Below are 26,362 nucleotides of genomic sequence, written 5' to 3' on the forward strand. Positions count from 1 at the left end.
GTACTCTTAGACACATTCTTTTTAAGCAAAAAGGAAAGTGAGGCCCAGCAGGACAGAGGTCCCCCGGTAAAGGCAGAGCCATGTCTGGAACACAGGTCTCCTGATTATTCAGCTCCTGCTCTCTGCGCTCCACCACACTTCACAGAGCTAAAGGCACATCCCATAAACCACCTGGGAAGACCCTGTCCTGGATTTATCCTTCTTGAGCCCTGATTCATTCTTCAGGAAAGGTAGGATAGAATAATGTTGAGAGTCTCAGAGTACAGAGAAGAAACAATCTCCTGACCAAGAATCCCAGCAACAAACTAATCAACGTTTCAAGATGATGCAAAATGCTGCAGGGAAAATGAACTCTTTCCCTCCTTCCAGCCATACGCTGAAAATCTGAAAATGATACTGAACACATGATATCAACTGCTATTGCCATGGACTAAGCCTGGCTGCCTATATGTTGACTCATGAAAGGATTTGTACTCTGAAGTATGACAAGCATGATACCATCAACAGCACTCTTGTGAAAAATACCAAATGCTGCTTCCTTAAAGTAAACTAAATATGACACGCTTGGAGCTAAATCTCTGACCCTGTGTGACTAAAACAGAATTTCAAAGCCACTCACAGGTCCTGCATCTTATTATTTTTTTCCTTTTGGTTCTGCTCTTTCCTAGATACCAACAAAATTTAATCTTTGTGTTGGTTTCATCCAACCAGAAATGTGAAAGTAATTTGTCTCCTTAAGATAACAGAGACAATCAGCTTTGTAGAAAAGGGTGAGAAAATTTACCATTCAACAAAATCATTTAATCTTTCACTCCTCTCAAAAAGCAGGCAGAAAAGTAAAAATCCTAATCACAAAGTATTGTCAACCCAAAGAATACAGACAATGAATGAATGGCTTAAAGCAGGCATGGGCTAGGCATGGGAAGAGGGGGGCCAGATTTTAGACCCAGGTCACTCCCTACTTAGCTGTCACAGGGCAGTTGAGAGGTGGAGCTTTAGCAAGTGACAGCAGATTGAATCCCAACTCTGCCATTAACTAGCTATGAAAACTTGAGCAAATTTCTTAACCTGTGAGTCTCAATTTCCTCTTCTGTAAAATAGAGAGAAAGATAAAAAGATCTTTAAAAATACAGGTCAAGTAATCAGCACAGCACTTGGCCCAAAGTTAACACATAGTAAATTCTACTGCCCTTGTCCATGATTGGCATAACCCGGGCAAGAGACAGCACCTCTCCAAATTTCAGTTTCCTTATCCATAAAATGAGGGTGGGGAGCAATGACTCCATGATTCTAAAATAGAGAGGAAAATAAGTGTAGTAGAGGTCATGGAATCATCATAGTGCTTTGGAGAACAGCGCTCTCAGCAAACCTTTAAAGTGTACCTCTCCACATTGCCTAATATGCATCAGGCCATGCTTGATCAGGGTGTCTTCCCAAGTCTTACAAGCAGTGCAGCTAATAAATCTTAGCCTGGAATGAAAGTCCAGGTACAGTTTTGCTAATCAGGCTGGAAATGGTAAGTGGGTCTGAGACACAAGAAAAATGAAGCCAAAGAGATAAGGCTGCAGATATCCAAAAAAAAAAAAACCAAGAACAATAATTTAAGCTAATACTATAACAGGTGCTTAGATCTTAAATTGCCCTTTTGTCTCCCCACCCTTGTAACAGTGAGAGCACTTTTTCCAGTCATCTTTCCCATACCGAGGATGAGCCCCTTAGGCTTCTAGCTTCTCTGACTACAGGAAGTGAAAACATCATTTGCTGTATATCCTAGAATACAGTTCATGTTTAAAGAAAATCACCATGAGTGGCTATGTTCATAGTTGCATATGTTCATGTAGTACTTTTTGGTTTATTATGCATTTTGGCCTCATGTTGATCTTTAAGGATGGAAAGCCACCGCTAAAGCCATTCATCTGAAGAGATAAGGAAAAAAAGATTAAATATATCACATTGTTAAGCAGACTTCCATTAGCCATAGTTTATTTCAGTTTAGGTTTTTTTTTCCTTTTGTTATGCTTTCTTTGTTATGTTTTCTTTCTTTTCTTTTCTTTTTTTTTTTTTTTTTTTTAAGTTTACTTATTTTGAGAGAGAAAGAGGCAGAGAGAGAGAAAGAAAATCCCAAGCAGGCTCCACACCATCAGTGCAGAGCCCGATGCAGGGCTCGAACTCCTGGAACCGTGAGATCATGACCTGAGACGAAATCAAGAGTTGGACACTTAACCGACTGAGCCACCCAGATGCCCCACTTTAAAACCTTTCTTAAGTTTCATTTTCAGGATTTTGCCGTACCTGCTACCTCTCAGGTCAAAACACAAAACCAAAAAGTTTCATATCCACTCTACTTTCATTATTACAAGTCTTGTCATTCTCTATTTCCCTCCTATGCTTCTCATGCAATAAATAGTCAAGATGATACTCTGACTCCGATGTCTTGAAGTTGTTGGCTTCACTCATTCATTCAAACAAAGAGTGTCTTCAGGGCAGCAGGCACTTGGGTTACATCAGTGAACAAAATGAAAATCTTCTAGTAAAACTTAAATACTAACAGACAGAAATAGTTGTTGTTATGACATATGTATGTAAATATTTATAATGCACATTATAGGTGATGTGGAAGAAAAACAGTAATTCAGAGAATGTGTACCAGGATTGCTGATGGGGTAACAGGAGAGATGTTAAATGCAGGCCCATTTAACATCCTTCCTATTAATGCAGGAAGGCTTCACTGAAAAGGTGAGGCTTGAACCAAGACTGAAGGCAGTTGAGAGAGTTAGCCAAGAAGAAATACAGAGAAAAACACTCCAGGCAGAGGGACAGAGCAAAGGCCCTGGGGTGAGAACATGTCAGGTTTATTCAAAAACCAGCACTGAAGGAGGCCCATGTGGCTTGTGTGAGCTAGCAAGTGAGCCAGGAAGGCAGGCAGATCACACAGGGCCTTGAAGTCTATTATAACGACTCCATGGTAAAAGTCCATTGTAAAGTTCTTATTTGATGTGGAATAAGGAATCACTCAGTTTTTGAGCAAAGGAGTCACATGTTAGTTTTTTTTTGTTTTGTTTTGTTGTGTTTTGTTTTGTTTCGTTTTGTTATAAAGGATCTCACCATGGCTGCTGTGTTGAGAACAGACTGTAGTGGGCAAGGGTAGAAGCAGGGAGACCAGTTAGGTGGCTTAGCTCAGAAGAGCAGCAGGAGAGGTTTTGAGAGCAGTTAGATTCTGGATATATTTTGAAGGTTGAGGGCCATTCTTTCCTAACAGATTAGATACAGAATAATAGAGAAATTGGCTTGTCAAAGAAGACAACTGATCTACAAAGGATGAAACTGCTAGCAATCATTTTGAGGCAAAACCCTAAATTGACACTTTGGTACAGATGTTACAGGCATCCTGTTCTACTTTCCTCGGTCTCATCAAATCTCAAATTCTCTTTAAATCCACCCCTCTTTCTCTCCTCCCACAGAAATATTCTAATTAGAGAAGGGCACTCTATTGCAGATAGATGATATCTCCTCTGAGAAACTGTGGCTATGACTGCAAAGACAGACAACCTGCCCCAGGCTATCCAAGCAACAATGGGAAGTTTCCATGTGTCATGTACTGGCTGTATGACTTTGGGCAAGTCATTTCTCCTCTCTCTGCCTCATTCTTTTGTCTTAAAGTTAATACTATCCACAGGGTTATTGTGAGTACTAAAAGAATGAATAGATATCAAGCAGTTAGAGCAGCATCTGACACAGAGTACACAATATATAAGGAGTGCAATTATTACTGTCACTGTCATTAAGTCTTTCTGTTATTTCTCAGTCTCAGAATAATTTTATGAGAAATAATATCTACAGAGCTGATGAGTCTAATACGTATTATTCCAAAAACATGAATAATCTAACACTAAGGTACTGAGTACAGGGCAAGTTGCTGGTAGGTGTCATAGAAGCCTAACTGCCCTAACTCAGTCACTAAAACAGTACAGGACAAATATTACCCATTGTGTGTTTTAGGCAAGGAAAACATGGATTCATACCTCATGTCTCTGTGATTTTAAGAAGCTGACCTATCACAGAAGCCCCATGAACTTCTCTGAACTTTTCAAGTCTAGTTGTCTGAGATGTCTTAAGGGATATAAAGATGGTATCTAAACACTTCAGCTTTTGTTACATACCAGAATCAAGAATGTTTCAGCTATGGTTTTAGAGTGTTCACTAATCATCTAGCAATATAATTCAGAACTTAAAATCTGTATCTATTTCTATATGCTACTTAACTTAAATCTGTTCTCTTTTCCCAGCTTCTGATACTGAATGAATATCTATGGAAAATGCCACCGAACAACAGGTAACACTTTCAAGACTTATCCAGCCTGGAATTCTCAATCCTACCTGCATTTTAGAATTACCTGGAGAGCTTTAAACATATTAATGCCAACGCCCACGCCTAGATCTCTGGTGTAATTGAAACCAACATTGAGAACTATGGATAGGTAAATCCTATAAGTATTACTTATTGAACGGGAGAGACAAAGAGAGTATTGTTTAAATAGTGAACTAGTATATCTGGATTTAAACTAGCATCATCTGGGGTGAATTCTGGGATGGGAAGAAACTACTAACCTAGATTAGAAATCTTCTTAAACTGCCCCAGAGTCTCTTACACTATCCTGAACTTCCAAAACAAGAGGTGGTAATCTTCCATATGTTTTCTCAAAAATGACTTGATGACCAAAACCTAGTTTTCTTTCAAATGAAAGAACACACAATACTATTCTATTTTCCTTTGGCAAAATCCTTCCAATACTTAGTGCCAAATAAATGGTTATAATTACTATTTTTCTCCATTTCCTTATTATAGTCAATAATATATAGCTTGCCTTTAAGAAGTATGAATCTTTCTTTCATCTCTTTTTTAATTCATTATCTAAAACATAAAGCCTCTTCTCAGTAATAGTGCACAACACGGAGAAATTATTTCCAAATGTTTTTGCCTGTCAGCATTGTATAAGACTGGGTAATAGCTTTCTATAATAAACTCATTCATTCATTCACTCCTTTAAAATACAATACTTACTAAATCTTTACTATACACTAGAAATGACATTTCTTTCAGCTGCTTAGATCATACCAGTGATCAAGACAGACCAGACCTTAATATTCTACTAGATGCCTTTAAATGCATAAAATTAAAGTAGAACTATAGGGCAAAGACATCTAAATAATAGGTTAAGATAATGGAAATCTAATATAACTACACTACAAATACCATATGGAACCCTAATTTACTAAATGTCTACTATAAACCAGATGTTATATTAGTCCCTTTAATATATGGTATTCATTTAATAAAACTGCTGTCCAGTAGAGATGACATTACTATTTAGAAGAAATTAAAAGAGGCTAAACAGTAAGAAAATTCTTTCCTTTAGCAGTTTAAATTGCTTTCCACGCTAGAGGAAATTCTACATCCCAAAGCTGTCAAGAATGACTTGTGACAGAGTTGTGTCAATTCATTTCAACAAAAAAATTTTTCATCTTTGTTCAACTACATCAACTGTGAGATTTGGGGGTTTAAAAAAAAGAAATAATCACATTGTCATAAGAATATGTTACCAATTTCACATTTTTTAAGTCGAAAATTATGTAAACTGTGTTTCAAGCATAATGCATAAACTACCTATCCATAGATATTAAGCCACGCAGCTTAAGGATAACTTAGTATTAACAAATATACTGAGACCAATAAAATACATAAACATTACTAGGTACAGTGATGAATCCTTTAACTTCCTTTACAAACACTAGTCCAAACCAAACGCCACTCAGCTCAATCAGAAATCTATAGGACTGTAATTCCACCCCAAGGAAAAACTGGGTAACAACCCAAAGCTGTCTCCAAACCATTCTAATAATAATCTAGTTTTGTTTTTTGTGTTTTTTTAATTATTCGTGTGAAGCTATCCAATCCTACACGCCTCCCCCCCCCCCCCAAAAAAAAAAAAACCTTTTTTTTTTTTTTAAGTTTTTAACTGACATAGGGAACTGCCAATTGGGGTCAATTTATAAGTTTCCGGGGAAAGCTGATACATGCCAACCCTGTTAACTAACTCTAGGTAGAGACTGATTCCAAAATGGGATTCACTCCTTCCTCATTTACACCAAGGATCATCCATTCCCTTCGCCTTTTAAAGGACAAACGAGCTCTGATCGTGCACAACTTGGCTTGTAGCTACGTTCAGACAGTGCCTGGAACGCAGGCTCTCGGGCCGCCCCCGCCCCAGAACTGGCCGCTGAAGTCTGGACAAGGGCCAGCTCCTGTCACCTCGCGACCTGCGCCCCTCTGCCCCCACGGTACTCCCGAGCCGCCCGCCGGCAAAGTTTCCCCGCCGCTCACTCGGGGGTACATCCGAGAGGGCCACTCGGGGTCTGGAGGACCCCGAGCTCCCGGGTTACGGAGACGAAGACATCGTCCTGCCCTGGTTACAGAAGCAGGCTGAGAAAGCAAAAGCAGCCTCGGCCATACAGACGCCCGGTTGTGCAGGCAGAGCACCGCGGATGCAGGCGGGGTGCGGGGACGTCAGAAGGGGGCTCAGCGAGGTCCCCGCCCCGCCACCCGGACTCGCCCGCACTCACCGTCGATGTTCTCCCGGTCGCTTATGTGCTGCAGGTTGCAGCCCGTGTCCTCGCGGCTCAGGTCCGTGTCGGGCCGATAGGACTCCAGTCGGGAGTGGGCATTCCTCCGGAGCTTGGGGCTGGACGACACGCAGCACGAGGTAGTGTTCCCCATCTTCGGTGGCCCCCCGACTCCTGCTGCTCTCGCCTTCCTCCCCGTCCCCGGGCGCGGGGCGCGGGCGGCGGGGGCGTGAAGGGGAGGCCCGCCCGCCCGCCGCCGCGGGAGGGGGCGGAAGCCGCGGCCGGCCCCCGGGTCAGCAGCAGCGGCGGCGGCGGCGGGGCCTCGCCATGGGCGGTGGCGGCGGCGGCGACGAGCGGGCGGCGGCCCCGGCTCCCCAGGCTCTCCCTCGGCCTTCGCGCGCGCCCGCCCTGGCCCGGCGGGCCTGTCTGCGGCGGAGGAGTGCTCGGGTCCGCGCGACTGCGGCCGCCGAGCCTAGCTCACCCCGCCGCGGCCATGGCGGGCGGCGCCGCGCAGGCCGCCTCCCCCCTGCGCTTCCCGGTCGGCCCCCGGGTCCCCGGCGGCGGCGCTGGCCTCCGCAAGAGGTTCCGGTTCAAGCGGGGGAGACGCGTGTCCGCGCGGGGCGGAAGAGCTGGCGGGCGGACGTGGGCACGGCCCTCAAGCCCCGCGCAGCGAGGCGCGGTGCTGCCCGCGAGGATGCTCGGGCGCCCTCCCCCGCCGCAGCCCCCGCCCCGCCCCGTCGCCGCCTCTTCCCTCTGCCCTGGAAGCAGATCGGCGGCCGAAGAGGGAGGTCCCGTGCCGGCGCGGCCGCGCGCGAATGTGGGGTCAGGACCTGGGGCCGCGCCTCACGCAGGCAGGCGTGAGGAGCCGCAGTCCACGCCGTTGGAGGCTTAGCGCCTCGGTGTCCTTACCCTCCCGGTCTCCGCGTCCTCCACCTCCCTCGGGCCTAACGCTGGGACGAGAGGTGTGTGTGGCGGGCCTGCGCCGCCCTGGGCCCGGCCGGGTCCCGGTAGTCCGCAAAGGGGCCGGAGCGAGCGGGGGCGCAGACCAGGAGCCGGAGGGGAGGGCGGGGGGCACGGGGTGGAGGAGGCCTGGGGTCGCGGCCGCCGCCCTGGGGTGACGGAGCCTGCGTGGCTCACACCCGGCAGGGGGCGGGGGGGAAAGCTCTTTCTTTCTTTCTTTCTTTCTTTCTTTCTTTCTTTCTTTCTTTCTTTCTTTCTTTCTTTCTTTTTCTTCTCTTAAGCATTAAAAAGGAAACTGGATGTTGATTTGGGACTTCTCACTTGTTGATGTTTGCCAGGACTTAGTGGCCTTGTATTAAGCGGTGAAATAATTCTTGGGGCCCCCTGGGTTCATTAATGTTGAATTAGCTGCAGAGTGCTTTGAGTTTCTAGGAAGTTAATGTGAAGTAGAGACAGATAACACCACTTGTCTTTCTTTACTTTTGAATGCTGTCGGGTTGTGTTCTGCCGCCACCAGTTTGACCTGAGGCATGTTAGAGTGCTTGGCTCACAGCAGACGTTCAGGAAATCGAGGGCTCCATTCCCTCCCGACACCCCAGAAAGACCTTCTTGCCTCAAGAGCATAAGGTGGCAGAAATAAGCTCCCCACTCTTTTTCCAAGTAGTCAATGAAGAAGGCACGAGGAGACTCAGGGAAAAAATGGTTTTGAGCACAGAAAAATCTGGCACAACCTTAATTTTATATATAAGGGAACTGAAGTCGCGAAAGATTAAGTGCCTTGATTTGCTCCACGTCTCAGTACTAGTTAGTGACAGTTGCAAGTACTAAAAGGGAAGGAAAAGAGTAAGGGAACTAACACTTATGTAGCATCAGCAACGTGTTATCCAGTTAATGCTCTGAACTGGATTAATGCCATTTATTGGGATCAGTAGCAGATGTCCTTGGAAAATAAATGGCATCAAAGTGCTGATGTTGACAGGATGAGAAAGGAACTGTAAAGGGAAGAAGTTCCAATGAACTGCAGCCCTGAAAAGGTGGCTAAAGAGCAACAAGACACAATAATGCTCTTTATTAAAGCAGTTCTGACCGTCTTGCTTCCCAGGAAAGTTTGGGACATAACTGCAAGTCAGTGAATGCGTATATTCACATTTTCAAGGCCACAGTGTGTGGGTAAGATGGATGAAAATTGGGACAGGGGTTACCATATTGTCTGCTCTGATTGCTGTTTTATAATTTGGACATTATAAGCACCCAAATACTGAACCATATGTGTATGGCATATCCACTCATGCATATTAAATACTTTTCATTTAATTGCAGAATTTTTAGTATTTATATTAATGATATGGCTTGAAAGAGTTAATAGGAGAGACAGAGTGCCATCTGCAAGCTTACTGTGCTGGCAGGTCATTCGGGAGTGTTAACTGAAAAGAGCCTCTGGAGGTGAGGGAAGACAGGACTAGGGGTAGACATAGCCACAGATTTTTGGCCAAAGGATGGACAGCCACTGGTCAGCAGAGGTTTTTTGGTTCCCCACCTTCCCCATCCCCTCTTTGACATTCCTGCTATGTTCCCTTTAGGAGTGCACCTGTTGGGCTTATTCAAAAGTGTGACTTTTGGTCAACAACAGGCCCAGACCTAGTGCTAAATCCTCACCAGTGATTTACCTGAGTGCCACGCCCCCTGCCCCTCCCAACACACACATACCTCAACACAAACATACCTCCTCCACAGAGAGCTACCTCCTCTTTGACACACAATGAGACTTTAGAAGAGGTTGCAGAAGCAAGGTGATACCAAGATGATAATGAAATGTGTCATTTATTGAACATCTGTTAGAGGCCATGCTCTGTACTGTTTTGTTTTTTTTTTTACATCCTCAGCCTATGCTGTTTCCCACATTTTACAAATCAAGACACTTTCTGATAATTAAACCCAAGATCAGACTATTGAGAAAAGGTGTAATCAGATTTGAACCTTGGTTCTTACTGTGAAGTCTATAAGGTCCCCTCTCAGTTGTATCCACCCCAACACCTCCTGCCCCCACCAGTAGGTATCACTGAGCAGGAAGGGAGGAGAGAAGCAGGTTAGAATAATGAGAGAAGAAATCTGCAAAGCTTTGGAGTGAAAAAGAGATTCTAGTGTTGCTTCTTTCCTTTTCTATTCTTTTTGAAGGAAGCTGGCAGTGACTGCTTAGGACTAGCTCTAGACTTGAAGAAGAGAGGGGAGCCTTATTTCTGTGGGCACCACCCTTCTGACCAGAGTAAGTAGACACACAAGAAAGTTGAAGAGAAGCAAGAGAAGCGTATGCAGAAATAACATGTGCAGTTAGCCACAGCATCTTTGACATTGTGCCACGTGGGAATCTAAATGCAAGGACACTTCCTCAGTAGGGTAAATCTAGCCCAGGATTGGGCCAGAGGGAGAGAGAAAAGATGAGCACTGCAAGCCAAAACCCCTGTCCTCAACTCAGTCAGTTTTGAGAAAATATCAACCTGTATCTACTCATAACCCACACCCTGCTCTTTAAGCAAAAACAATCATTTGGGCATTTTTCTTTCCTTCGGCTTTTGCTACGATGACTATTTAAGATTGTAGTCATTGTGAAGAGTTAAATATGGAACTTGGGTGAACCAGCTAAGTCAGTGCTCTTAAATTTTTTTTTAGGAGTAGTAGCTTTTTTTGAACAAAATTTTCAATGGAACCACAGTATTTAAAACGTGATTGGTATTAGTATTAATCTATAAAATCTACTTATAAAAAACTGAGAATAAGCTACCTTAATTGAATCAGGTCTTCAGTCACACTTCTATCCATGAAATATGGATCAGTCACTTGCATAATGCCCTGAATCACCTCCTAGAATACAGAAAACACTGAGCCAAGTTAGTGGCCTGGACTTTGGTCAAAAGAAGAAAAATGGGTAGAGTCTTGGGGGAAAAAAACCTTCTCAGTATATCTGCCCTTTCCTTATCACTTGGTAACCAGGTTTCTGTGTTAGTTACTCAACATTTGTGAGGCAATTATGGAAAAACCAAGACCCTTTGTCTTTGGTACCACCAATGCTCTTCCTGTCACCCTCTTATTTTCTAGTGACCTCCACTGTAGATAAGGCCTCTCCCTAGTACTTGAAGGTAAGTAGTCTACAATGTAACCAGCTATTGGGGAAGTATTTGCTTTGATAGCCACTTGACCTTGACCAAGGTAGGTGATTCATTTATTGATAAAATATTTCTCAGAAGTGTACTGAGCCAGGCACCTTGGGGATACGAAAATGGTAAAATATAGTTCTTGCCCTTGAGAAATTCATCATCCAGTAAGGTAAAAAAATCAAAAGATCAGATGTAGAACATGTCCATCTATGTGAGTGATTGTGGTCACTTAGTGGTGAAATCTGAAGAATGCCAAGACTATATATTAAGTAATTTTCTCCCCTGTGGATGCATGTAAAATTCCACTATAAGAGATTTATTCCTATGAAGTAAAGAATTATACCCAGAGATTCTGTCAGAGTGAAAATTCCCACAAGCAATTAACGATGGCTAGTATATTTAAACACTAATGCCAAGTCTTTTGTACTAGAGTAACTGCCAGGAACAATATGTTGAGAAGGATTCTAAGGTCCTGTTTCCAGCCCAACAGGGAAGAATGCTGCCCTAAGGAAAGGAGGAGGAGGAGGAGCAGGAGATAGCACTTGTGCCACATATTTCCTATCCATGAGTCAAACCTTTGTTTATGGAACAAATAATGAAGCTGGGGACAGACAGAGTCTTTGGGTTTCTGGGCGAAGGCCCACAAGGAAACTGATTTATCTACCACACAACTGAGAGTTCACCACCTATCCCCAGGCTAACCAGCCTTAAGAAGTCTAATCTCTCTCCTGCCATTGCCAAACTCAATGGAATAGAAATGGTAAAGGTATGTGCAGTCTTTGAGAACTAGGATAAGGCAAATCCCAACATCTCACAGGGTTGGTCTGACTGGGAGAGGCTGTTACTTCTCTACTCAGGATCAGTCCTCCCATCTTCCCTTGTTATGGAATCCTCCATTTTGTGAGGACCAGCAGCATACCCCCCTCAAAGATGACAGCTGGCCATGTGACTAGTTTGGCCAATGATATGTGAGGTGAATCTTACAAGAAGCTCTCTGGTGGTGTTTCCTCTTTTGTTTCTTGGAATGTGGACACGGTGGCTGAAATTCAGCCTGTGCTTTGTAATACCAACTGACCTTGAAGATGAAAGCCATGAACTAAGATCTGTCCCTGTATGCTTCTTTTACATGAAAGAAATAAACTATGTTGTATAAGCCACTGTTATTTTGCATTCCCAAGTAATGTGCAGCCAAATCTGATCCTGATTTGGTGAGGATCTGATACTATCCTTTGATAGAGTTTTATGTCTCTGTGTCAGCAGTTTTCACTCATTGGCCCCCAGAAAATGGGGATTCTGACCTACAACTGGGCAGTCATCATATGTACTTGGCTGCCCATAGTAGAACGCAGTTTGGAATGGGAAAATGCAGTAGGCAGGCTCAAGCCAAGGTAAGATTTTGTAGCAAAAAGAAGTTGTTCCTCCAAAAGGCAGATTAGTCCCCATGGAAATTGAAAGAATTAACTGCCTGATGCATTATTTTAATACAGCATTCTTTCAGTATTCCCAGAACTGGAACTGAGCATACTATGCTGTATGTGTGTCTTACAGACATACTGTGGTAGATATTAAAGATCCACCTGACTCAGGAAATTAATTCTCTCCTGTTCAAAAAGTTTTTTCTGGACCTCTCTTCATGACTCCTCCACTGACTATTTGGAAAAAGGCTAGAAAGTTGGTTTCTGCTACCTTATATTCTTCCAAACACAGGCAAGAAGTCTTTCTAGTCTTTCTAGTCAACCAAAGATGGTTGGCATTGGGGATGTTGGAGGGGATTTCTCCCATGAGCCAGGCACTTTGCATACCTTTATGTTAGTTAACTGGCCTCACGTTAGACCCTGTTGCCAACATGACAAAAACCAGCAGCATTTTAAAAGTAAAATAAAGATAATTGATAAATTATGTTAACTTATTGCCTGTACCGCACATTTATGATCTCGAGGCAACTTTAAACACTACAGCTATAATTCAACATTCAGACAGCCCTAGTGTCCGCAGGAGCAGCTGGGTAGATCCTGCTGAAGTGGGCAATCCTGTCACTTCCCTGCTTGAGGTTTGTCAATAGCCTCTCACTGGCTGTAGAATAAAAACTCCACTCTGCCTGGCATTCAGGCCCACCTTTCTCCAGCCCATCAGCACTGTTCACAGTTAACAGGCCTGTCATTCTGGTCTCACTTTACTCATGTGACCTCATTACCTGAACACCTTTCCTCCTCTGCTGCCCAGCTCCACGTGTTTTTAATCCTTCTTAGCCTTCAAGGCCCAGCACAAGCACTGTTTTTTCTCAGTCCCTCATGCTGGAAACCATAAACTCACATAGGTTTTATCTAAAACCATCCATCTTTTCTAGTTGTTGTTTTTATGCATTAATTTCTTTCATCTTGCCTACTAAACTCTAAACTCCTAAAAGACACCCTTGTTTGCTTCCCTGAATCTTCTTTGCAGCACTTTGCCATGTGCCTGGCATGTAGGAAGTGCTCAAGGACTATTTGTTACCTGATAAGAGGTTAGACAACCTGAACACGCTCCTTTTTTAACCCCCTCAGTCTTCTGGTACTTTTCTTTCTCTCCATCCTTTATTCTCAGCAAGGAAGGACCTACTGAACTGGAGGCAGGGGAAGGGGGTTGTGTTAGTGATGATTGTAGAAAGTCTTTACTGATAATTCCCTTTTATTGTGTGTTGAAATATTTGAGGAAATATTTCTTGCGTTGTAAAGCTTTTGAGATCCATAGAGATCTACAGGCAATAAAGTGTTTATTACCTTTTATGCCTTCTTGCAAATTAATTAGCCAGGAAAACAGCTTTATGAAATGAAGTTATGCTTTTCAGAGCCTGGTTCTGACTGTATTAGGAAGAAACACATTAGAGAGTGTCATTCATTAACTTGTCCACTTCAAAAAGAGAAGATGGAATCTCAGAGCTTAGATTGCCACGCTTCATGTTTTTTTAAACCTGAAAGCACCCAAATCCAGAAGAAAAAAGGTAATATGCCGTATATGTGTATGCATGTGTGTACGTGCATGGAATACATACATGCTCAAAAGCCATGTTCATTCAGTTGACAAATTTTGCCAGTTTGTCCAAATCAGTGAAAGGGCAGATTGCCCATGTCTAGAGACCTTTCTTGTCACCGCTGGGGAGGGAATGCTCCTACATCCAGTGGGTAGGAGCCAGAGATGCTGCTAAACATCCTATAGTGCACAGGATAGCCCCCACAATAAGCACTGTACAGCCCAAAATGGCAGGAGTGCCAAGGTTGAGAAACCCTGTCTAAATTTGCCAGTTATTCACTTCACAAATGTTATTCATTCTTTCTATTAGGAGGTACACATCCTTACACTTTTCATAGCATCTGAAAGAAAATAACAGCAATTACACTCTATCACGAATTCATTATCTAGTTTAGCTTCCCACTGAAAACGGTTTAAAAGGAAAAAGTAACACTTGTTTAAAAAAGAAAAAGAAAGATTGTTGATTTCAAAATACTTCTTATAACTTCTACAGGAGGGCTTTTAAACAGTCATTCTGGTTCCAGTTTTCCCACGTCATTCTAGAAATATATATATATGTGAACTTGGAAACATGCCCAGTTGCAGATAAGCAGGCCTGTAACAGACTTTTTTTTTTTTTTAAACTAAATGAGAAAAAAATCTAAGAGCTTAGAAGCTTAAGAGCCTCTTTGAGAACATTGTTGAGATGATGTGCAAGGCACAGAAAACACCACTGGATTTACTCTATTTAAAGTCAGAGATTAATGACATTTCCTTCATATTAGCTCTCATTCAGTATTTTGTTAATACTTTCCCCTTTTTTGAGGGTAGCATGATTTCCTTCAGCCATTTGATCATTTCCCATATATTTTCTTTTATGATAATGTGATCATATAGCCTCCATTTTTTTTAGTGTCTTAAGTACTTTCCCAAACCAGTTAATAATTTTTAAAAACTATCACAACAGCAAAATATATCCTATATAGATGTGCCATAACTCATTAAACGTTCCACAATTATTGGACATTCCATTTGTTTCTTTTCAGTATAATAAACAGTTCTGAGGTGTGCATTTTGATATACTGATCTTTTTTGCATCTACTTATTTCCATAAAAGGAATTAGTCTGAGTCATTTTGACCAGATAGGAACATCTTAAAATCTCTTGATAAGTGTTGCCATATAACATTTTAGAGAGTTTATGCCATTTTGCAATTGTTTCCTTACTGAAACTCAAAGCTCAGAAAGGAACTTCTGGCCATTCTATGATCTGTAATTGGATGAGTTTCCATTGTCTCTGACAACATTTTACATACACCTTTACCCCAGGATTTATTATATTTTACCCACCTCTCTCCAAGTAAACTCTGAAGTAGAGAACAGAACTTGTCTTATTTTTTTGTCACCCCAGTATTATGAAAATAAACACCTAACAGGCATCAAGGTACTGTCAGGTAAATCTCCGGAAGCAGTAATTGTGTCAATCTTAGTTTCCCTGTGATGGACCACAGTGGTTTTATACATCTAACAAAGGGAGGCTGCATATAGAGAGCTGTGTTCTAAATCCAGTCCTGACAATTCTTCAGCATGTTGTTTTTCCAAGTTCTGAATTGCTTCAGTGTGTCCTGTTATTTTTATTTTCCTTCTGTCCAGCAGGTGAACTTATAGCTGATAATAACCTGCAATGTTTCGTCATAATGTCACCTTATCCCAAGACCTTCAAGAGCCATGATTGTTACAAACCTAATAGAAACTTCTTTCTATTACTTAGTTGCATTTCTTGGGAACTTTACCTTGGCAGGATATGTGACGCTAAGTTTTAATGAATGTTGAACAGTCATTGTATGGTAAATACCAAGAAAAACAATGAGTGATGCAAGGAAAGAAGTGAAAATCTGTACCTTCTGCCTTTAGCCCCGTTTCATATCTATACCTTTTAGCATCAGCCCCAACGATTGGGTCTTCTGTTTGAAAATGAGATCAATTTCATAAGTTCTGAATACTTGCTATGATACTGGGCTGGAGAGAAGCTGGCACCTCCCTCAATAGTGTGGCCTGAAGATGCAAAGTCCCCCCTTTGCTTGGTGATAATGCCATCAACTGCCTAACAGGATGCTTGAAATTCCCCATTGGCCTCCCTTGGCAATAAGGCTTTAGTCTCATTTTCCCTTTGATAAGTGTTATTTGGGTTATTCACACATGAAAATGTTACTGTTCTCTACTAGCACAGTACCAGTTAATACATCTGATTAGCCAGATGGATCACTTCTCAAGGCTCCAAAGGTAGAACACAGGGCAACATCTTCACTCACAAAACTCAGAGGGACTAGAGAAAAAGCCATGAGAGAACAAGACGCACTCTGAGTGGAGCTCAGCCAGGAGGCACTGTGATGGGCCTGGGGTACTCAGAGGAAAACATGATGGAGGAGGGGTGCACCAAGTGATGGGGGAGGGGCTCAGGTGAAAAACAGTAAAATCAGTGCAGAGAAGACTCAGACCTAAGACCTTCCACTACTTTAACCTGCTCCAAGAATGCATAGGTCACAACTCTGCTTTGGGACACTTGTGTATATAAAGTGCTAAACAGGGGGCACCTGCGCGGCTCAGTTGGTTAAGTGGCTGACTTTGACTCAGGTCACGATCTCATGGCTCATGGGTTCCAGCCCCATATTGAGCTCTGTGCTGCTGACAGCTCAGAGCCTGAAGCCTGCTTCAGATTCTGTCTCCCTCTCTCTCTCTCTCTGTCCCTTCCCTGCTCACTCGCTCTTGCTCTCTCTCTCAAAAATAAATGTTAAAAAAAAATTTTTTTAAAGCGCTAAACAGATGAGAGGAATAAGATTTAGGTTCCCTCTCCCATACTCTAAAAGGTGCACATGGTAATATTGTGAATAGAGTAGAAAAAGGTTTTCCTTCTCAGGAAATAAAAATACTTCCACTCTTGTTAATAGTTTTCTCCACTCACAAATCTGTAGAACTGATTTAAAAAATATTTGAAAAGAATATTAACATTCATAGATGTTAAGTTATTTGTGTGAAATATGGTAATTATTGCCATTTAATTTATAATTGTGAAAAAACTGGATGCAACCTAAATGCCCTTGAAGCAATGACTAGTTAAGTAAATTCTGCTACATACAGTAGGATCTATGAAGTCATAAAACTAAAGATGTATATATATATCTACACTTACTTTAGAGAACCATGAAATGTTGAGGGGGAAAAGCAGATTACATACCTGAATGTATCATTTGATTCATGAAAAATTATATATCCCTATGAATATACATGCAAAGGGATGTGTTTTGGGATTCATTAAGAATTTTTGCATCTACAGCACCTGGTGGCTGAGTTGGTTGAGCATCGCCTTTTGATTTCAGCTAAGGTCATGATTTCAGGGTTCATGAGTTCAAGCCCCTTGTGTAGAGCCTTCTTGGGATTCTCACATGCGCACCCACTCTCTCTCGCGCTCTCCCTCTCTCTTTCTCCCCCTCCCCTGCTCATGCTGTCTTCCAAAATAAATAAATAAAATTTTAAAGAATTTGGGGCTCCTGGGTGGCTCAGTTGGTTAAGCATCCAACTTTGGCTCAGGTCATGATTTCAGGGTTCATGAGTTCAAGCCCTGCATTGGGCCCTGTGCTGACAGCTCAGAGCCTACAGCCTGCCTCAGATTCTTTGTCTCCCTCTCTCTCTCTGCCCCTTCCCAACTCATGCTCTGTCTCTCATCTCTCTCAAAAATAAATAAACATTAAAAACTTAAAAATTAATTAATTTAAAAAAAGAATTTTTGCATCTATGTTAAATGAGGTGTATCAGTTACTAGTTTTCTTGTACTGTCATTGGCCTCAAAAAAAAAAAAGTGGAGAAATGTTCTCTCTTTTTTGGAAACGGTTTGTACACAGTTGGTATTACTTCTTTCTTAAATGTTTGGTAGAATTTACTAGTGAATCCATCTGAGCCTGGAGGTTTTTTTGTGGGTAGCTTTTAATGAATGATTTTTATCTTTATTTTAATTATTAATTTTAATTACTAATCTTTAGTGAATATATAGGGCTACTCAGATTTTCTATTTTTTCTTGAGTCACTATTGTTAATGACTTTCAAAGAATTTGTCCTTTTCACCTATGTTGTTATATTTGGTTTATTTTTTTGCTGTAATATTCCTTTATTTTTTTTTAATGGTTGCAAGATCTGTGGTATTGTCCTGTCTTTTTTCTACTAATGGTCATTTTTTTTTTTTTTCTTTTTCTCTCTCTCCCTCTTTCTCCCATAACTGGTCTGGCTACAGGTTTATCAAGTTTGTCATTTTCCAAAGAGGTTTTATTAGGCTTTATTGATTTTCTAATATCTATTCTATGTTACTATTATTTTGTTTCCTACTTTATCACTTTTAACTCCTATATTTATGATTTCCTCCCTTTTACTTTGATTTAATTTGCTACCCTTTTTCTGGCTTCTTAATATGGAGACTTAGATTGATTTTAGCACTTTCTTCTTTTATAACATGAGCATTTAAAATTACGCATTTTCTTCTAAGTATTCTTTTTATCCTACAAATTTTGGCATATTTTAAAATTTTCATTCAGGTCAAAATGTTTTATAATGTGTGATTTCTCCTACCCATAGCCTATTTAATTTGAATGTTTTGTTGTTTGATTTTAAAATATTTTAGGATTTTCTAAATAATTTCAGATAATTCCATGTTTTCAGAAAATGCGATCTATAATTATTTCAATCTTTTTAAATATGATGAAGCATATTATATGACCCAGCTTTTGATCTATTTTAGTAAATGTTTCATGTGCACTTGAAAAAAAATGTGTTTTACTGTTGTTGGGCTAAACATACTATAAATATAAATTAGATCCAGTTGTTTAGTAGGATTGTTCAAATCATCTATATCATTAATGATTTTCTATTTTTTGTATCAAATACTAGGAGAGGGGAAATGAAGTCTCCAACTATACATTTGTCCATTTCTCTTTGCACTTCTATCAGTTTTTCCTTCATATGTTTTGAAGCTCTGTTTTAGGCACATGCAGATTTAGTATTTTTATGTCTTCTTGATGAACTTCCAAATCTACATTGTTCTTCTTTTCCTACCTTCTTTTGGGTTGTTTTCTAAAAGCCCATTTTACTTCCACTAGTAGTTAATAAGCTATTTCCCTTTGTCCTAATTATTAATGGTTGCTCTAGGATTTACAATATTGTTCTTTAACTTATTCAATCTACATTGAAATAATATTATACCATATCTTATATAAGATATGTAAGACTCTTACAATATTATGCTTGCATTTTTCCTCTCTTGTCCTTTGAGCCCTTGTTGTACATTTTATTTCCACATGTGTTAAGATGTGCTTTTGTTGTTGTTGTTTTTTGTTTATTTTCGCTTTGATCAGTTACCACTGAAGAAATGAATAAATTGATACAAAAATTATTTTATATTCACATATTGACCATTTCTGGTACTCTTCATTCCTTTGTGTAAATTCAAGTTTTCCATCAGATAGCATTTTCCTTTTGCCTGAAGAACTTTAACATTTCTTCTAGTTCAAGTAGCAGGTGACAAAGTCTCCATTTTTGTTTATTTAAAAGTTTGCTTTTGTTTTGAAGAATATTTTTACTGGATATAGGATTCTAAATTGATTTTTTATTCTTTCAGCATTTTATAGAGTCATTTCACTTTTTCTTGCATATTTCTGCTGAGAAGTCTGCTATAATTTTTATCTACATTCCTCTGTTTGTAATGGGTTTTCCCCTTCTCTGGCTGCTTTTAAGATATTTCTCTTAATCACTTGTTTTAAGCAATTTTTCTGTGATATACCTCAGTTTGTGATGCAAATATGTGTATTTATTCTGCATGGGATTCCTTGGGCTTCCTGGTGTGTGGTTTATAGTTTTCATTAAATGTGAGAAGTTTTTTAGCCATCTGTTACTCACCTTCCCCTTTCTGGGAACTTGGTTTCATATATGTGAAACGACTTCATATTGTCCCTGAAACTATGTTCACTTTTTTAGCCACCTTATTGAGATATAATTTACAAACCATAAAATTCAGCTGTTTAAACTGTACAAGTCAATGGTTTTTAATATATTTACAGACTTGTGCAACCATCACCATAATCTAATTTTAGAACCTTTACACATCCCCAAAGAAACCAATTAGCAATCATTCACCATTCCTACTCTCCCTACCCCTTCCAGGTCTAGGCCAGTAATCTGCTTTATGTGTCTGCAGACTTGTCTATTCTAGACATTTCATATAAATCATCATATAATATGCAATCTGTTGCAACTGGCATCTTTCATTTTGAATAATTGAGGTTAGCATGTAGTGAGGTTCATCAATGTTGTGTAATTTATCAATACTTCATTCCTTTTTGTCACCAAATAAAATTTCTTGTATGGATATACCCTTGTTTATCCAATCATTAATTGATGGGCATTGTGTGGTTTTCACTTTTTGGTTATTATAAATAATTCTGCTTTGAGAATTATATGTCCACACAAGTGTGGACATATGTTTTCATTTATCCTGGATAGATATCTAACAGTGGAATTGCTGGGTCATATAGTAACTCCATGTTTAAATTTCAAGGAATGACAAAACTTTTCCAATATGGCTGCACCATTTTACAATTCTCACCCACAATGAATGCGGATTCCAGTTTCTCCACATTCTTATCAACATTTGTTATTGCCTGTTTTTCACTATAGCCTTCCATTGGGTATGAAGTGGCTTCTTATTGTGATTTTGATTTGCATGAAGTTCAGTATCTTTTTGTGTGCTTATTGGGACTTTGTGTGTATTTTTTGGAGAAATGTCTATTCATGTCCTTTGCCTACTTTAAAACTAGGTTATTTATCTTTATGTTACTGAGTTGTAAGAGTTCTCTACATATTCTGGGAATAAGACATTTATCAGATATATCATTTGTAAGTATTTTCTCCCATTCTATGGGTTGTCTTTTTTACTTCATGGTTCCTCACACACAGAGTTTCTGTCACATGAGGAGGGTTCTCCCATGTTATGGAAGGGGTGAGAACACAAATCAGCCCTTAGTGTGAGAATATAGAAAAGATAATACTGTAATATGTCAGATATTGATTTGCCACTGTTAACCAATTTTGAGTCACTTGAGTGCCTTGGCAAAATTGATTTGTGGTATCAAATATTGTTAGCAGCCAGAATCATGGTTGGTGGGAGATCTGTTATATAGAGATTAAATTCAGACATCAAACATCAAGAAGCTATTTCCGGGGCGGCTTAGTCGGTTAAGCATCCGACTTCAGCTCAGGTCATGATCTTACGGTTCTTGAGTTCGAGCCCCGCATCAGACTGTGTGCCGACAGCTCAGATCCTGGAGCCTGCTTCAGATTCTGTGTCTCCCTCTCTCTCTGCCTCTCCCCCACTCACGCTCTCTCTGTCTCTCTCATGAATAAATAAACATTAAGAAAAAAAAATTTTTAAAAAGCAGCTATTTCCCTAAAATCTAGGAGTCACCTCATGATCTATACAAAAGAATTAGGTAATTGGCATGGTTAATCTTCAAAAATGTACCTAGGTTCAAAACCACAATTTTTTAAATTCATCTTTAATAAATTTCTCATGTTTAAATGTTAGTCCATACACTTTGTAACGTAAAACATCCTCTAACCAATACATCAGTTATTGATTTCTTGTCTATCAGCACATCCTGGTATTCAGTTGTGATTGTACTACACTATCTTGGTATGTTCAGCTTTCATTCCTCATTGCTGCAGTTATTCCCTTAAAAGTAAACAAGAACATAAACAGTTTCATAACCATCTAATAGAGTCCAAAAACCAAGAAGTTTCTCTGGCAAGATACCCATAAGACAACTTAGTAAACAAACAGAAGTATTCCCGCTGAAAAGTATGCTTGTTTGTTTTTTATTTTTTGTTTATTTAATTTGCATCCAAATTAGTTAGCATATAGTGCAATAATGATTTGAGGAGTAGAATCCAGTGATTCATCCCCTACATATAACACCCAGTGCTCATCCCAACAAATCTTCCTTAGTGCCCCTTACCTATTTAAATAGTCCATTCCCTTACCCACAACCCCTCCAGCAACCCTCAGTTTGTTCTCTGTATTTAAAAGTCTTTTATGTTTTGTCCCTCTCCATGTTTTTATATTATTTTTGCTTCCTTTCCCTTATGTTCATCTGTTTTGTATCTTCAGTTCCACATATGAGTGAAGTTATATGATACTTGTCTTTCTCTGACTGACTAATTTCACTTAGCATAATACACTCTAGCCCTATCCATGTTGTTGCAAATGGCAAGATTTCATTCTTTTTGATTGCTGAGTAATACTCCAGTGTGTGTGTGTGTGTGTGTGTGTGTGTGTGTGTGTGTACCACATCTTTATCCATTCATCTGTCAATGGACATTTGGACTCTTTCTGTACTTTTGCTATTGTCAATAATGGTGCTATAAACATTGGGGTGTGAGTGCCCCTTCAAAACAGCACACCTATATCCTTTGGATAAGTACATAGTAGTGTAGTTTCTGGGTGATAGGGTAATTCTATTTTTAATTTCTTCAAGAACCTCCACACTTTTCCAACTGCACCAGTTTGCATTCCCACCAGCAGTGCAATAGGGCTCCTCTTTCTCCACATCCTTGCCAACATCTGTTGTTGCCTGAGTTGTTAATTTTAGCCATTCTGACTGGTATGAGGTGGTATCTCATTGTAGTTTTGATTTCTATTCCCCTGATGATGAGTTATGTTGAGCATTTTTTCATGTGTCAGTTGGACATCTGGATGTCTTCTTTGGAGAATGTCTATTTATGTCTTTTGCCCATTTCTTCACTGGATTATTTGTTTTTTGGGTATTGAGTTTGGTAAGTTCTTTATAGATTTTGGATACTAACCCTTTATCTGATATGTCATTTGCAAATATCTTCTCCCATTCTGTCAGTTGCCTTTTAGTTTTGCTGATTGTTTCCTATGCTGTGCAGAAGCTTTTTATTTTGATGAGGTCCCAGTAGTTCATTTTTGCTTTTGTTTCCCTTGCTTCCAGAGACATGTTGAATAAGAAGTTGCTGCGGCTGAGGTCAAGGAGGTTTTTGCCTGCTTTCTCCTTGAGGATTTTGATGGTTTCCTGTCTTATGTTTAGGTCTTTCATCCATTTTGAGTTTATTTTTGTATATGGTGTAAGAAAGTGGTCCAGGTTCATTCTTCTGCATGTTGCTGTCCAGTTTTCCCAACACCACTTGCTGAAGAGACTGTTTTTATTCCATTGGATATTCTTTCCTGCTTTGTCAAAGATTAGTTAGCCACACGTTTGTGGGTCCATTTCTGGATTCTCTGTTCTGTTCCATTGATCTGAGTATCTGTTTTTATTCCAGTACCATACTGTCTTGATGATTACAGCTTTGTAATATATCTTGAAGTCTGGAATTGTGATGCCTCCAGCTTTGGTTTTCTTTTTCAGGATCCCTTTGGTTATTCAGGGCCTTTTCTGGTTCCATACAAATTTTAGGATTGTTTGTTCTAACTCTGTGAAGAATGCTGGTGTTATTTTGATAGGGAATGCATTGAATATGTAGATTGTTCTGGGTAGTATTGACATTTCAACAATATTTTTTCTTCCAATCCATGAGCATGGAATATTTTTCCATTTTTTTGTGTCTTCTTCAATTTCTTTCATAAGCTTTCTATAGTTTTTAGTGTATAGATCTTTCACCTCTTTGGTTGTGGTTATTCCTTGGTATTTTATGGTTTTTAGTGCAATTGTAAATAGGATCAATTACTTGATTTCTCTTTCTGCTGCTTCATTATTGGTGTATAGAAATGCAACGGATTTCTATGCTTTGATTTTATAACCTGTGACTTGGCTGAATTCATGGATCAGTTTTAGCAGTTTTTTGGTGGAATCTTTTTTAAAAATTTTTTTGTTTAATGTTTATTTATTTTTGAGAGAGACAGAGACAGAGTATGAGTGGGGGAGAAGCAGAGAGAAAGGGAGATGGAATCCTGAGCAGCCTCCAGGCTCTGAGCAAGCTGTCAGCACAGAGCCTGATGCAGGGCTTAAACTCAAACTGCAAGATCATAACCTGAGCTGAAGTCGGACACTTAACCAACTGAGCCACCCAAGCTCCCCTTGGTGGAATCTTTAAAGTTTGACTTCCTCATTGCCGATTCAGAATCCTTTTATTTCTTATGTTGTCTGATTGCTGAGTCCAGGACTTCCAAAACTATATTGAATAACAGTGGCAAGAGTAGACATCCCTGTCTTGTTCCTGACCTTAGGAGGAAAGCTCTCAGTTTTTCTCCATTGAGGATGATATTAGTGGTGGGTCTTTTGTATATGGCTTTTATGATCTTGAGGTATGATCTTTCTATTCCTACTTTCTTGAAGGTTTTTATCAAGAGAGGATGTTGTATTTAAATGCTTTCTCTGCATCTATTGAGAGGGTCATGTGGTTCTTGTCCTTTTATTAATGTGATATATCACATTGATCAATTTGCAAATATTGAACCAGCCCTGTATCCCTGGTATAAATCCCACTTGATCATGATGAATAATTTTTTTAATGTATTGCTGGATCCAGTTGGCTAGTATCTTGTTGAGAATTTTTGCATCAATGTTCATCAGCAAAATTAGTCTCAGTGGGGTCTTTGTCTGATTTTGAAATCAAGGTAATGCTGGCCTCATACAATGAGTTTGGAAAATTTTCTTCCATTTCTATTTTTTGGAACAGCTTCAAAAGTATAGGTGTTAACTCTTCTTTAAATGTTTGGTAGAATTCCCCTGGAAAGTTATCTGGCCCTGGACTCTTGTTTTTTGAGAGGTTTTTGGTTACTGATTCTTTACTGATTATGGGTCTGTTCAAATTTTCTATTTCTTCCCATTTCAGTTTTGGTAGTTTATATGTTTCTAGGAATTTGTCCATTTATTACAGGTTGCCCAATTTATTGGCATATAACTGCTCATAATATTCTCTTAATATTGTGTGTGTTTCTGCAGTATTGGTTGTGATCTCTCCTCTTTCATTCTTGATTTTATTTATTTGAGTCCTTTCCTCTTTCTTTTTGAACAAACTGGCTAGGGGTTTATCAATTTCGTTAATTCTTTCAAAGAATCAGCTTCTAGTTTCATTGATCTGTTCTACTGTTTTTTGCTTTTTGTTTTTTATAACATTGATTTCTTCTCTAATCTTTATTATTTCTGTCTTCTGCCATTTGGGGTCAATATTTCTTTAAATATGTTTAAAGAAAATTACATGCAAGGAGTACCCAGGTGGCTCAGTTAAGTGTCTGACTCAGCTCAGGTAATGATCTCACAGCTCGTGGGTTCAAGCCCCACATGTCAGCCCCTGCTGTCAGCACAGAGCCTGTTTTGAATCCTCTGTCTCCCTCTCTGCCCCTCCCCCACTTTCTCTGTCTCAAAAATAAATAAACATTAAAATTACACCCAATGTTGGCAATAACACTGAAGGATGAAGAGTATTTTACATTACTCCAGGGAATATAAGTTGGTTCTAACTTTGACAATTTTGCAATCAATACTCATCAAAAGCCTTAGAATATTATAAGCCAGTAAATCCTAAATTTCCATGTCTATGAGTTCACCCAAAAGAAGTAATCATTGATACATTTAAAAAGAGAGATATATGATGGAGCACCTGGGTGGCTCAGTTGGTTAAGTGATCAGCTGACTCTTGATTTCAGCTAGGGTCATGATCTCACAGTTCGGTTTGTGAGATCAAGCTCCACTGTGAGCTGACAGTACAGAGCCTGCTTGGGATTCTCCCTTCCCTCTCTCTTTGCCCCTCCTTCACTCATGCATATGCTCGCTCTCTCTCTCTCTCTCTCTCTGTCACTCTCTCCAAACAAACAAATAAATAAACTTATTAAAAAATACAGCTATATGAGATATGCATTGCAGTAGTGAACATGTGGCTAAGTTCTACCATTAAGGAAATGGGTGAAAAAGAACACAGGGGAAAGGTTCACCTGAGTATCTTCTTTGGAGTATCTGCTCAGGGGAAACCCTCTGTGTCTTTCACTTCCCATCCCTGCCCACTGGCCAGCTCTACTACTCTGCAGGCAAAATACCACCAAGTGTTCAACAATAGCCTATTGTTAAGTAAATATGATCCATTCAATGCAATATAATGCACCATTAAAAATCATATTAGAAAGGAATATTTAATAACAAGATACACTGTATGTTATTACATATTTTAAAATAATATTACTAAACAATGATTTTATTCCTATTAATAGAAGGGAGAAATGGTACCATTTACACCAAAATGTTCAAAGAGGTTGGGAATACAGGTCATTTTTTTTTCCTGTTTATCTCTCTTTCCTAAATTTTCCAAACATTGAGTCATCAGAAAAAATTATTCAAAAATGATTCTAGCCCCACACAAAAAAATTGTTTTACTTTCATCTTGGTTATTTAAGCAAAGCAAGTTGTGTGGTATCTTTCTGTGTTCTGAATTGTCTGAGTGGTGTATAGATTGGGCTTTGGGTGTGCCTGGCAGAGTCCATACTAAGGGGAACCATCTGGAGACACTTGCCCATCAAACAGGCAGGAAGTGCAGGCATGAGACTTTGTTGACAGGAAGAACAGGGCTTTTGCGAGACAACGTGAAACAGAA

At 39.9% G+C, this 26,362-nt stretch overlaps 1 protein-coding gene across 6 annotated transcripts in view; it reads right to left on the reverse strand.

Annotated features, from left to right (window-relative positions):
* Positions 1–26,362, reverse strand: part of CCNY (cyclin Y) — a 318,450-nt gene that overhangs the window by 226,526 nt on the left and 65,562 nt on the right. Inside the window, exon 1 of one of the 6 annotated variants that reach the window (XM_058681493.1) lies at positions 6,622–7,075. The exons of the other annotated variants lie outside the window; for them this stretch is intronic. Within the exon in view, the coding sequence (XP_058537476.1) occupies positions 6,622–6,775 (154 nt within the window). The 5' untranslated portion in view covers positions 6,776–7,075. Of the gene's footprint in view, positions 1–6,621; positions 7,076–26,362 lie in introns of those variants that run through there. 6 annotated transcript variants of the gene reach the window in all.

The sequence above is a fragment of the Neofelis nebulosa genome, chromosome 8 (genome assembly GCF_028018385.1).
Source record: "Neofelis nebulosa isolate mNeoNeb1 chromosome 8, mNeoNeb1.pri, whole genome shotgun sequence".
Lineage (NCBI taxonomy): Eukaryota > Metazoa > Chordata > Mammalia > Carnivora > Felidae > Neofelis > Neofelis nebulosa.